The sequence below is a fragment of the Ailuropoda melanoleuca genome, chromosome 1 (assembly GCF_002007445.2).
Source record: "Ailuropoda melanoleuca isolate Jingjing chromosome 1, ASM200744v2, whole genome shotgun sequence".
Classification (NCBI taxonomy): Eukaryota; Metazoa; Chordata; class Mammalia; order Carnivora; family Ursidae; genus Ailuropoda; species Ailuropoda melanoleuca.
Window position 1 is genome coordinate 1797300 of NC_048218.1, and position 13408 is coordinate 1810707.

General features: G+C 53.3%; 1 protein-coding gene across 1 annotated transcript; it reads left to right on the plus strand.

Annotated features, from left to right (window-relative positions):
- Positions 1–725: 725 nt before the first annotated feature.
- On the plus strand, positions 726–2861 carry LOC117801082 (keratin-associated protein 10-7-like). The gene has a single exon (XM_034654611.1). The coding sequence runs from the start codon at positions 1596–1598 to the stop codon at positions 2475–2477; it is 882 nt and encodes a 293-aa protein (XP_034510502.1). The 5' UTR covers positions 726–1595; the 3' UTR covers positions 2478–2861.
- The last annotated feature ends 10547 nt before the right edge of the window (positions 2862–13408 follow it).

The window sequence follows — 13408 nt, forward strand, 5'->3', positions numbered from 1 at the left end:
CAAGTATTGTATTTATAGCTTTTGTTCTCCTAGCCTTTTTATCGTTTCTGGCTCCCTTCACATTTTCCTGTGGATCCGAGTTGGCATCTGTGGTAATTTCCTCCACCCGAGGCAACTTTGCTCCCACCCACATGCTTTGTGTCGTCAGATATATGACATCACACCACAGACCCCTCAAGGCAGCGTGTGCCTCCTGTTGTCGGTGGCTGCTTTCATCAGGGAAGCAAAACGCGGAGGTCTTGCTGAAGAAGAAGAGCGTGGGTCCTCATGGGTTGTTGTAATCACATGACCACCTTCACTGACATGTTTTGTGTCCTCCTGGGGATCCGAATCCCAACTGCAGTCGCTAGCTTTCAGCCTGAGGGACTCCTCTCAGTGCGTCTTATAAGGTGGGTCTGCCAACATCAAATTCCTTCAGTTTTTATTTATCTGGGAACGTATTTGGACTCACCTGTAGAAATAGCCTTATTGGTTGGAGGATTCCTGATTGACTTTTTCTTTTTTTTTTTGTCTTGAGCACTTTTGTGAATCTTTTGTGTGTGTCTTATTTGGAGTGCATTGGGCTTCCCAGATGTGTAGATTAGTTTTCAATAGCTTTAGAAGGTTTTAAGCCATTTTGTCTTTGAGAGAACAACATTTCTCCACCGAGGACTGACTGTCATGCGGCCCCCAGGACAGCCCCCAGTCCCACCCAACAGAGGTCAGTGAGGCTTTCAACCCTGAAGCCCACGGGCCCCCAACAAGCCCTTGATGGAGCCCTGCAGCTCAGAGCACCACCAAGGGCCCTGCCCTTGCCCCTTCAGAGACTGGGCCATGTACGGTGGCCATGCGTCCATGAGGACACGAGGACCATGCCGGATGCCGTGTACTCACCAGGTCTCAGGTGTGGAACCAAGCACCAGGGCATGAGCAATGAGGACAATGTGTTGCCCGTCACGGTCATTCCTCCTGTGCTAGCCTGAATCCATGACCGTGGCCCCTTCGGTGAGCCAATCTCGGCCCCAGGACACATTCCTCATACTTGCCCCAGGGCTCACACCTGGGAGACACATGCCCCATTAACACCCACTACAACCAGCAGCATCAACCCACGAAGTGCCTCCTGCCCCACAGCCAGGCCGGCTGGGCATCGTCAGCCCTGTACACAGCTGGGCATCTCTCCCTTTGATCAAAGCCCAAATTTTAGGATTGGTCTATCTTCAGGCCCTGCCTTGGGCCAGAAGTGCACCCCCCACCCCCCGTGGGATGGAGCACAGGCTGTCACTTTCAGAAAATCACCTGATTTCTGGTCTCTACAAAGCATCAAAGCATTTCTACTGTTTTTCCTTTGGAGACAAACACAGGTCAGGATACTCTGAACTCCACTCAGGAGCCTCACAAGCCGACGGCATTCAGACAGTGACCCAGCACTGGGGAAACAGCACAACACTAAACACCAACAAGGAAGGGAAGGCTTCGCTAAGCCTGCTGTTGGGACAACACACACTCACAGGGGGTATAAAAGTCAGCAGCCTGAGCACCAAACACACACTCACACTCAAACACTCACACTCACACTCACACCCTCCTCCAGCCCTGCCACCCCCACCCCCACCATGGCCGCGTCCACCCTGTCCGTCTGCTCCAGCGACCTGAGCTACGGCAGCCGCGTCTGCCTGCCCGGCTCCTGTGACTCCTGCCCCGACTCCCCCTGGCAGGTGGACGACTGCCCAGAGAGCTACTGTGAGCCTCCCTGCTGCGCCCCCACCTGCTGCGCCCCCAGCTCCTGCCTGACCCTCATCTGCACCCCTGCAAGCTGCGTGTCCAGCCCCTGCCAATCAGCCTGCACCAGCTCCTGCCAGCCCTCTTGCTGCAGCTCCTCCCCCTGCCAGGAAGACAGCTGTGTGTCTGTCTGCTGCACCCCTGTCTGCTGCAAGCCCGTCTGCTGCACCCCTGTTTGCTGCAAGCCCGTCTGCTGCACCCCTGTCTGTTGTGAGACCTCCCCCTGCTCATCCTCCTCATGCTGCCAGCCCCCCTGCTGTGCCCCCAGCTCCTGCCTGACCCTCCTCTGCACCCCTGCAAGCTGCGTGTCCAGCCCCTGCCAATCAGCCTGCACCAGCTCCTGCCAGCCCTCCTGCTGCAGCTCCTCCCCCTGCCAGGAAGACTGCTGTGTGTCTGTCTGCTGCAAGCCCGTCTGCTGCACCCCTGTCTGCAGCACCTCTGTCTGTCCGGGGGCCTCCCCCTGCTCTGCCCCCTCCTGCTGCCAGCCCAGCCCCTGCTCCTCGTCCTGCTGCAGGTCCTCTTCCTGCGTGTCCCTGCTCTGCCGCCCCGTGTGCAGACCCGCCTGCTGCGTGCCCGTCTCCTCCTGCTGTGCCCCCGCCTCCTCCTGCCAGCCCAACTGCTGCCGCCGGGCCTCCTGCGTGTCCCTGCTTTGCCGCCCCGTGTGCTCCCGCCAGGCCTGCTGTGGCCCCGCCTCGGCCCAGAAGTCCTGCTGCTGACCGGGCACATCTTCTCACTGCTACTAGGGCCAGCTCGTATGTCCACCTGAAATATTTGAAGCCTTGAGCCCAGTCTGGGTCTCCTTCTGCCCCAGAGCACCCACCTCAGCAAGCAAGGCTGAGCTCTCACTGTCAGACTGGCTCTCTGGGCAGCTCCAAGCTCCCTCCAGGCCCTGTATGTCACCCAGCATCCTCCTCTCCTGGCTGGATTGTGGTCACTTTGTCTTGCCCTATGTGAGTGACCTGTCTGTTGACCAATAAAGTTATTGTCGATCCTTCTCCAAAGGCCTCAAATGCATATCTTGACAGACCACAGGGAAGGGCTCTGATGCTGCACGTGGGCGGGGCTGCGTCCAGGGCAGCAGCTCCCTGGGCAGGACTGGCCACCGGCACCCTGTGCTGCGTCTTCTGTGGTGGTCATCCCCCTGCAGCCTCCAGCACAGAGAAACCTGCCCCCCTGGGAGACCCCTGGTGTCCCTGGATACCTTTACCAGTGAGGAAGAGAGGGCCACCTGTCCAGCCCCTGGCCTGACATCTCAGGGCTCTGAAGCTTTGCTAGGGACAGAGGAGAGCTCATTTGATAAAGCCTCTGCCTTGAAGGCATGAAGGCCACTCCAGGACAGGCTTTGGGCAACATGGTGGCAGCCACTCTCCAGACACCGTCTGCACAGGGCCGGAGCTTCCCTACACAGGAAGACACCGGAGTGTGAGTGCTGTGTGCAGTGATGACTGGAGCCTGTGCCAGGCAGGGTTCTCCAGGGCAGCAGCCAACAGGATGTGTGCATATATAAACAGAGACGTTGATTTTGGGGAATCGGTTCATGTGCCTTTGGAGGCTGGCACGGTCGAAATCTGCAGGGCAGGCTTCCCAGGGAGAGTGGATGCTGCGGCTTGAGTCAGAAGATGGTGTGCTGGTGGCCTCCTTTCCTCCTGGGGAGACCGCTTTGCTCCTACGTCCTTCAACTGATTGGGTGAGGCCCACCTGCCGAATGGCAGATAACCTGCTTCTCTCAGAGTCGACTGATTCAAATGCTAATTTCATCTAAAAAAATATCTTCACAGCCGGGCGCGTGGGTGGCTCAGCCATTAAGCGTCTGCCTTCGGCTCAGGTCATGATCCCAAGGTCCTGGGATCGAGTCCCGTGTCGGGCTCCCTGCTTGGTGGGAAGCCTGCTTCTCCCTCTACCACTCCTCCTGCTGTGTTCTCTCTCTCACTGTGTCTCTCTCTGTCAAATAAATAAATAAAATCTTTTAAAAAAATATATCTTCACAGCAACATCTGCGTGCGTTTGACCAACCAATGGAGCACGATGGCCTGGCCAAGAAGACACATAAAATTAACTATCACAGGGGAGAGGGGTATTGGGAATGGTGGGTCTCATTGGGCGGTCTGCTCAGGGATTCAAGTATTGGACGAAGCAGGGAGGAGGGATTCCCACTGGCCCTGCTGAAGGGTGCAGGCCTTGTCTGGGCCATGGATGGTCCCCAGTGAGGAAGGGCCTTTTCTGGGAGGCCTCACACACCCTCCGGCCACCCTAGAGGGAAACCATGCTTGGCAGTGTTGTGATGTAGGAACCCGAGGTCAGAAGGAACCAGTGTCCCATGGAGAGCGTTTTCTGGCCCAGAACATTGACTCCAGGGTGACTGCAGGCCAGTCACCCAGGCCGGCCAGTCGCCCAGGATCCCCATGGCACGCCCCCGAGTGTGGTATAAGGCATGTCCTGTCCCTCAACCCGGTCCTGGAGGCACATCGCCCTTGTGTGAGCTCGGCTCTGTGAACGGCCACACCCACCAGCCTGGCCTCTACCCTCTTCTGCCCTGCCCGAGCCGTTGATCTTCTGACCCGCTGTCTCCTCCCCTGCCAGGGCCACCCAGGAGCCCTGCCTTTCCAGGTTCTCCCCCTCTTCCCAGCAGCGCTGCTCTGCACACAGCCCGGGGAGACCCCCAAGAGCTTGCCTTCCCCTCGGACAGACCCTGTAACTGGCGTCAAGCTGGAGCAGGTGTGGTGGCCCAGCCCCTGCCCTGCCCCTTGGCCCCCCGTTCTGTGTCTCCCCACAGCCAGCTGCCCAGCATTTCTTGGTTTCTTATCCCTGGAGATAGCTTTTTTTTTTTTTTTTTTGCCTTTCAAATCTTTCTTTTTTTTTTTTTTTAGTGTTCCATGATTCATTGTTTGCATATAACACCCAGTGCTCCATGCAATACGTGCCCTCCTTACTACTCATCACCAGCCTGTCCCATTCCCCCACCCCCCTCCTCTCTGAAGCTCTCAGTTTGTTTCCCAGAGTCCATAGCCTCGTGGTTCATTCCCCCTTCTGTTTACCCCCCCTTTCGTTCTTCCCTTCCTTCTCCTACCTATCTTCCTATTTCTTATGTTCCATAGATGAGTGAAACCATAAGATAATTGTCTTTCTCTGCTTGAATTATTTCACTTAGCATTATCTCCTCCAGTGCCGTCCATGTTGCAGCAAATGTTGAGAATTCGTTCTTTCTGATAGCTGAGTAATATTCCATTGTATATATGGACCACAGCTTCTTAATCCAGTCATCTGTTGAAGGGCATCTCGGCTCCTTCCACGATTTAGCTATTGTGGACATGCACCTATGAACATTGGGGTGCATATGGCCCTTCTCTTCACTACGTCTGTATCTTTGGGGTAAATACCCAGTAGTGCAATTGCTCGGTCATAGGGCAGCTCTGTTTTTAATGTTTTGAGGGACCTCCACACTGTTCTCCAAAGTGGCTGGAGATATCTTAATGCTGACGCTTTCTTTCTTCAGTTGTCTGTGTTTGTTTTATAAGCCGTTGATGGCAGCTGCCGCGTCTGAAGTCCACACGGTGGTGGCAGTGTGGTCCGGCTTTCTGGAACGTCTCCCACTTCTCGTTCCCCGTGTCTTCTCCCCTGGCGCTTCATTGTTTTTCGCGGAGAAATGGTCCTTGTCCCGGGAAGGCATCTATGGGCATGTTGAGCCTCTGATGAAGGCTACCTTCCGCGTGGACGTGTGTTTGCTTCCGTCCGGGGTAAGGGGCTGAGGCCCAACACTTCAGCTCTGTTCGTGGCTTCTGTTTGGCGGGCTGCCCCAGAGGAGCGGTCAGGGCTGCAGAGTGGGCAGGGAGCAGCGGCGGAGCACGCGGGGACACTGATCCCCTTGCAAGGCTGAACCCTCGTGGCCTGGTCGCCCCCCGCTACTGTCTTCTTTGGGGTTCAGATATCACCTTGCAAGTTTTGGAGGAACACAGACATTCAGTCTGTGTCAGCTGGGTCCCTTCCTCAATCTGACTGGTGTCCCCGTTAGAACAGGAGGATGCAGACATGCACACCAGGACAGTTGTGCGTGGACACGGGGGGTGGGGGGGGGAGATGGCCGTCTCCGAGCTGCAGGACCTGCAGACACCTTGATCTCAGACCCCGCCTCCGGGGCTGAAAGTGAATGTCTGCTGTCCCCGCTGCCTGTCTGGTGCTCTGCTCACCCAGGAGACCCCGTGCTGGGCACCATGGTCAACAAGACAGACAAGGTCACTGCCCTCGAGATGCCTCCATTCTAGCACGGTCCCAGGGCCATATGGCGAGGGTCACAGCAGGTGCCAGGTGCAGGTGGAGGGGAGGATGCCCTCTCGCTGTCAGGGAGCGGGAGGCTTGGCTCCGTTGGAGGGTGACAGCCCGGGAAGAATTTCAGTCAGGGGAAAGTGTGCAGATGGCCAGCTCTGAGGACAGGCGTGGGGCGTTCTCGGAATGGACAGGCCAGCAGAACTGGGGTACACGGTCCCAGGCACGCAGCAGGAGGGCCCATTTCGGGTGTGTCTGTCTCGAAGGCCTGATGGACGCTGCGACGTGGTGTGGTTTGATTTGTTCCTTGGGAAGGTCCTTCCGGCAGCATCTGGGCGAACGGGTCTCAGTGGGAAAGAACTGGCCGCTCTGGGGTGCTGGAAGGGGGTGTGGTGTCCTGCCTGAGGGACCCGGTGTCAGCAGATTGCAAAGATGGCCGGGACGCCAAAGTGAGCAGAGTGGGTGGCTCGGGGAGGACTCGCCGGCCGCCAGGGTTCTGGCTCAGGAACCTGGTGGGCGGGCCTGGTGGCTCCTTCCGAAAGAAAGAAAGACCCCAGGGCAGAGCTGGGTTCAGGAGAGCTCGGCCGGTACGTGAACATGTCCGGTTGTGTGGCCTGGAGTGACGCAAACTGGGGCGGACATTTAGGAGTCTCTCCCGGAGACTTACTGCTGTTTGCAGGAGGACGGTACTGGCTGCCGTGGGGTCACCCACAGAGCGAGCTGCAGAGTGACACGGGAGGGGCCACGCGAGACGCTGTCACCTGCTGTTGCCCTGTCCCTCCTCGCGCTTTCACCAGGGAACTGGCCAGATCCCAAGTCTATGCCACAGAATCACCAAAATCTCCGAGAATTGTCCCGCTCTGTGAACGCTGCTTCCGTGACAGCCAGAACCCCCCGCCCCGCCCCCCGCGGCGGGCACCCTGCTCCCGTACCGTCCCGGCCTCCTGCCTGCCTCCCTCCCTCCCAGGACGGTCGTCTAGGGGACCCTCCTGCCCAACAGTCGCTCACCCCACGCCTCGGCCTAGGTGTGGGTGTGAGAGACCAGTGATCCAAAGACTCCTGTAACATCAGGGGCCTCAGACAACGCCCCTCTGCTCCTGCCCAGGATGGCCTCCCCACCGAGGGACCTGACGTCCTCCTCGGCCCTCCCCGGGGCGGCAGGAGCAGGTCTGCCGCTTACTCCGACATAACCCGTGGACCGCACCAGGGGCCACCACAACCGCCCGCCACAGAGAGTCACAGACACATTCCCCCTGGCCCACGACCAGGACACCTGCAGGCGGAAGGGCTTGTCCGCAGCACAGCCCTGCTCCGGCTTCCCCGAGGGCCAAACCCTGGTCAGGTGGCCATCAACCCACCTCCCAGGCCGCTGACTCATCTAATTAGGCTTCCCTGGCCCGTGAGGACACCAACAAGAAAGGGGACATGTGAGCCTCCTGAAGGGACAGCTCCAGCCAGGGGCGGATATAAAAGCCCTGGCATCCCAGGGACCTCACACACACTCACACTCACACACTCACACTCACAGCCTCCTCCAGCCCCGCCACCCCCACCCCCGCCATGGCCGCGTCCACCCTGTCCGTCTGCTCCAGCGACCTGAGCTACGGCAGCCGCGTCTGCCTGCCCGGCTCCTGTGACTCCTGCCCTGACTACCCCTGGCAGGTGGACGACTGCCCAGAGAGCTGCTGCGAGCCCCCCTGCTGCGCCCCCACCTGCTGCGCCCCTAGCTCCAGCAGAACCAACCCTGTGTGAGCCAAATAAACATGTCTTCCTGATGCGGCTCTGTATGCCTGTCTTTCTGTTTCTGTTTTCTGCCCACCTAGTCCGTGCTACAAAGGGGGGAAGGCTAAGCCCCTTCTCACAGCAGCTCACGGGAAGTGGGAGCCCCTTGGAGGGAGTGGCAGTGCACGTGGCTGGGGCCGTGGCTCACCCTCTCTCCACGGCTGCTCTTGCTTCCCCTTGGCTGTCGGTTCTTGCCTCAGAGCTGGAGGACGGGCTTTCCCCATCACGTCAGAAGATGTCCTGTGTCTCGGGTCCCGTGTCCCAGAAAGTTGAGTCCAGTTTTTTGCTCTTTTCTACCTTAGATCTTCAGACCCCAGTCAGTTCTGGCCCCCAGCTCATGACTCACTTCTGTTGCCAGTCCACATGTGGCCCATTTTTAATTGATTGATGATCAGTTATTGATTATTATAATAACCCCCCACGAACCTAGTTCTTACATGGATGCTAGAACACCATCAATATTTTACCCCTGACTTTCGGGGTAACAAGTGTTAGATTTGTGTGCTCTTTGCTGCCTTTTAAGAAAAAGAGCGGAGCCACCCCTCTGTGCCCCGGAAAAGTGAGTTTTCTCATGCGGGGCTCTGGATGACGGCAGGAGGTATCGTCCTGCACGTACTGGCCTGGAACTTGTTCACTGCGTGTGCTGTTGCTAGGGTTCCTTGCGTGTCTCGTATCGTGTGTCCTCTTGACCCTTCCGTGCTCTTCTCCTCGGGGGCTGTTTCAGGTCACACCTGCTCCTGCACCTGGCAGGTGTGGGTGCCAAGGGACGTGGGGCGGGAGGGCCTGGCCGTGGAGTGTCCTTGCCCCTCCTTTGGCACCTGTGGCCCTTCCACGGAGGCCAGCCAACCTCCCGTCCCTGGCACAGTGTTCATCTGTGCGTTGGGCAGCACTTCAGGCCGGGCAGGAGGTGCAGCCCTGCCATGCGGGGGGCACCACGCAGGGGGCAAAGCAGCAGCTCCTCTGGCCTGGGGGGGAGCAGCAGTGTGGCGCACGGGGGTGAGGCCGGGGTGGGACAGGGCAGGGGACAGCAACACAGAGCAGAACTGCTGTCTCCCTGGACGTTCCTACCACCCAAGGGTCTGGATTTGGTTGTCGGAGGCCGTGCTTGGGCTGCGACACCTGTCGCCGGCTCTCCAGCCCCTCCCGCTGCAGAAGAGGAGCCTGGTCCTCTGTCTCCACGTCAGTTCTGTACTCCATCTCCCAGGCAGCTGTGGTGTGGACAGACCACTGATTTGACTCAAACCCGCCCCAGTGTTGCCTGTCGCAGGCATCGCTGGACCGTGCACCAGGAGACAGCCCAGGAGAGGCCCCTCGGCAGCCCTCCCCAGAACCTCTCGCCTGGGTGCCTTCTGTCTACCCCCATCTTCTGTCTCACCCGCCTCCACCTGGTCCTGTGCCATAGACAACACGGGCACACACAGAGGCACACACACATGGGCATGCGAGCACACATGAGCACACACAGGCATACACATACATATGCGAGCACGCACACAGGCACACACACATGCGAGCAATCACACAGGCACACACATGGACACACATGCACACACGGGTGCACACAAATGCACACACACGGGCACACAGGCAAGCATGCACACAGGCACACACACATGGGTGCACACACAGGCACACAGATGCACACACAGGCACTTACACACAGCCCTGTGCTGGCTCCCTTGTTAAACTGGCCAGTGGGAATTCCCGTGAAGCTCACAGTGTCGGTGGGACACAGGATGCCCGTGCGGGGAACCTGTGGCTATGTTGCTGCGTGAGAGGCGTGTGGCAAGAAAAAGGCTATTGGCAGAGTCCAGAGAAGGAAAAGGAGTTTTACTGGGTTAGAAAAGCCCTCCCTAGCGCCCCCTGCAGGAACCCCACTTTAGGTTGGGATTGATCACCCCAGTGAGTGTCTTCACTCATGTTCTGAAATAATGCATTATATTCTGGCAGGTTTTGAACATTTAAATGACATCATAACTGTGCATCCTTTTGTAATGTGCTTTTCTCCCCGCTTAACGTCATGTTGGAGCAATCCATCCCTGAAGATACCTGTAGCCCTTGCCACTTCTGTTCATGGCTGTATAGTATTCCGCCGTACGAATATACTGCAATCCATTTGTTTTCCTTCACGGACATAAGGTTGTCGTTAATTTTTAGCTACTGCCTCAGATGCTGCCAGTTTCCATTCTTCTAACTTTTCTGGTGCACACGGCCAGTGTTGCTCTCTCTAGAAGTGCTCCTGCTCGTGCACGGCCTTCACCTGCACTGGACCGAGCAAACCACTCTGCAGAGCAGCTGTCCCCACCTCGCACACCAGCTTCCATGGCATCAGCTATCCCGTCTTCAAAAAAATTTTTTTTAATTTAAATTCAATTAATTAACACATAGTGTATTTTTAGTGTCAGAGGTAGAGCTCAGTGATTCATCAGTTGTAATAACACCCAGTGCTCATTACATCAAGTGCCCTCCTTCGTGCCCATCACCCAGTTTCCCCAACCCCCCACCTACCTCCCCTCCAGCAGCCCTCAGTTTGTTCCCTCGAGTTAAGGGTCTCTCATGGTTTCTCCTCCTCTCTGATCTCTTCTTGTTTTATTTTTCCCTCTCTTCCCTATGATCCTCTGTCTTGTTTCTTAAATTCCACATATGAGTGAAATCATATGATAATTGTCTTGCTCTGATTGACTTATTTCACTTAACATGATACCCTCTAGTTACAGCCACATCACTGAAAATGGCAAGATTTCATCCTCTCTGATGTCTGGGTAATATTACATTGTATATATGAACCACATCTTCTTTATCCATTCATCTGTCGATGGACAGCTGGGCTCTTTCCACACTTTGGCTGTTGTGGACGTTGTTGCTGTGAACATTGGGGTGCAGGTGCCCCTTCAGATCGCTCCATGTGTACCTTTGGGGTAAATACCTAGTAGTGTAATTGCTGGGTTGTAGGGGAGCTCTATTTTCAACTTTTTGAGGAACCTCCATACTGTTTTCCAGAATGGCTGCACCAGCTTGCATTCCCACCAACAATGTAGGAGGGCTCCCCTTTCTCTGCATCCTCTCCAACATCTATTGTTTCCCAACTTGTTGATTTTAATTATTCTGACAGGTGTGAGGTGGGATCTCATCGTGGTCTGGATCTGCATTTCCCTGATGCCAAGTGATGTGGAGCATTTTTTCATGTGTCTGTTGGCATCTGCATGTCTTCTTTGGGGAAATGTCTGTTCATGTGTTCTGCCCATTTCTTGACTGGATTATTTGTTTTTTGGGTGTTGAGCTTGATAAGTTCTTTATAGATTTGGGGTACTACCCCTTTATCTGATAAAACATTTGCAAATATCGTCTCCCATTCCTTCGGTTGTCCTTTGGTTTTGTCGACTGTTTCCTTTGCTGTGCAGAAGTTGTTTATCTTGATGCAGTCCCAGTAGTTCACTTTTGCCTTTGTTTCCCTTGCCTTTGGAGATGTGTCTTGCAAGAATTGCTGTGGCCGGGGTCATAGAGGTTGCTGCCTGTGTTCTCCTCTAGGATTTTGATGGATTCCTGTCTCACATTTAGGTCTTTCTTCCATTTTGAGTCTATTTTTGTATATCGTATAAGAGAATGGTCCAGTTTCATTCTTCTGCATGTGGCTGTCCAATTTTCCCAGCACCATTTGTTGAAAAAACTGTATTTTTCCATTGGATATTCTGTCCTGCTTTGTCAAAGTTTAGTTGACCATAGGGTTGAGGGTCCCTTCTGGGTTCTCTGTTCTGTTCTGTTGATCTATGTGTCTGTTTTTATGCCAGGACCATGCTGTCTTGATGATTACAGCTTTGTAATAGAACTTGAAGTCCGAAATTGTGATGTCAACAGATTTGGTTCTCTTTTTCAACACTCCTTTGGCTATTCAGGGTCTTTCCTGGTTCCATACAAATGTTAGGATTGTTTGTTCCAGCTCTGTGAAAAAAGTTGATGGTATTTTGATAGGGATTTCATTGAATGTACAGATTGCTCTAGGTAGCCTAGACGTTTTAACAGTATTTGTCTTTCCAATCCATGGGCATGGAATGTTTTTCCGTTTCTTTGTGTCTGCCTCAATTTCCTTCATGAGTGTTCTGTAGTTTCTAGGGTACAGATCCTTTACCTCTTTGGTTAGGTTTAATCCTAGGTATCTTATGCTTTTTAGTGCAATTGTAAATGGTATCGACTCCTTAATTTCTCTTTCTTCTGTCTCATTAATAGTGTATCTAAATGCAACTGATTTTTGTTCATTGATTTTATATCCTACCATGTTGCTGAATTGCTGTGTGAGTTCTAGCAATTTTGGGGTGAAGTCTTTTGGGTTTTTCACATAAAGTATCATGTCATCTGTAAAAAGTGAGAGTTTGAATTCTTCTTTGCCAATTCAGATGCCTTTTATTTCTTTTTGTTGTCTGATTGCTGAGGCTCAGACTTCTAGTACTATGTTGAACAACAGTGGTGATAGTGGACATCCCTGCCGTGTTCCTGCCCTTAGAGGAAAAGCTCTCAGTTTTTCCCCATTGAGAATGATATCTGCTATGGGCTTTCCATATATGGCTTTTATGATATTGAAGTATGTTCCCTCTATCCCTACACTGAAGAGTTTTAATCAAGAAAGGATGCTGTACTTTGTGAAATGCTTTTTCTGAATCTTTTGAGAGGATCATCTGGTTCTTGTCCTTTCTGTTTTTAGTGTAGTGTATCACATTCATTGATTTGAAGATATTGAACCACACTTGCAGCCCAGGAATAAATCCCACTTGGTCGTGGTGAATAGTCCTTTCAATGTACTGTCGGAGCCTATTGACTAGTATCTCAGTGAGAATTTTTGCATCCATGAGGGATATTGGTCTGTAATTCTCCTTTTTAGTGGAATGTTCATGAGGAATACTGGTCTGTAATTCTATTTTTTAGTGGAATCTTTGGTTTGGGGTCAAGGTAATGCTGGCCTCATAGAAAGAGTTTGGAAGTTTTCCTTTCATTTTATTGAAAGGAAACAGGTTCAGAAGAATAGGTATTAATTTTTCTTTAAATGTTTGGTAGAATTCCCCTGGGAAGCCATCTGGCCCTGGGCTCTTGTTTTTTGGGAGATTTTTGATGACTGCTTCAATTTCCTTGCTGATTATGGGTCTGTTCAGGTTTTCTATTTCTTCCTGTTTCAGTTTTGGTAGTTATATGTCTCTAGGAATGCATCCATCCCTTCCAGATTGCCTAATTTGTTGGGATTTAGTTGCTCATAATATGTTCTTATAGTTGTTTGTATTTCTTTGGTGTTGGTTGTGATCTCTCCTCTTTTATTCATGATTTTATTTATTTGGGTCCTTTCTAGTCTGGCCAGGGGTTTATCAATCTTATTAATTCTTTCAAAGAACCAGTTCCTAGTTCTGTTGATCTGTTCTACTGTTCTTCTGGTTTCTAGTTCATTGGTTTCTGCTCTAACTTTATTATTTCTCTTCTGCTGGATTCTTGAGACTTTTCTTGTTTCTTGAGAAAGCCTTGTATTGCTAAATACTTCCCTCTTAAGGCCGCCTTTTCTGCATCCCAAAGATTTTGAACAGTTGTGTTTTCATTTTCATTTTTTTTCCCATGAATTTTTTAAATT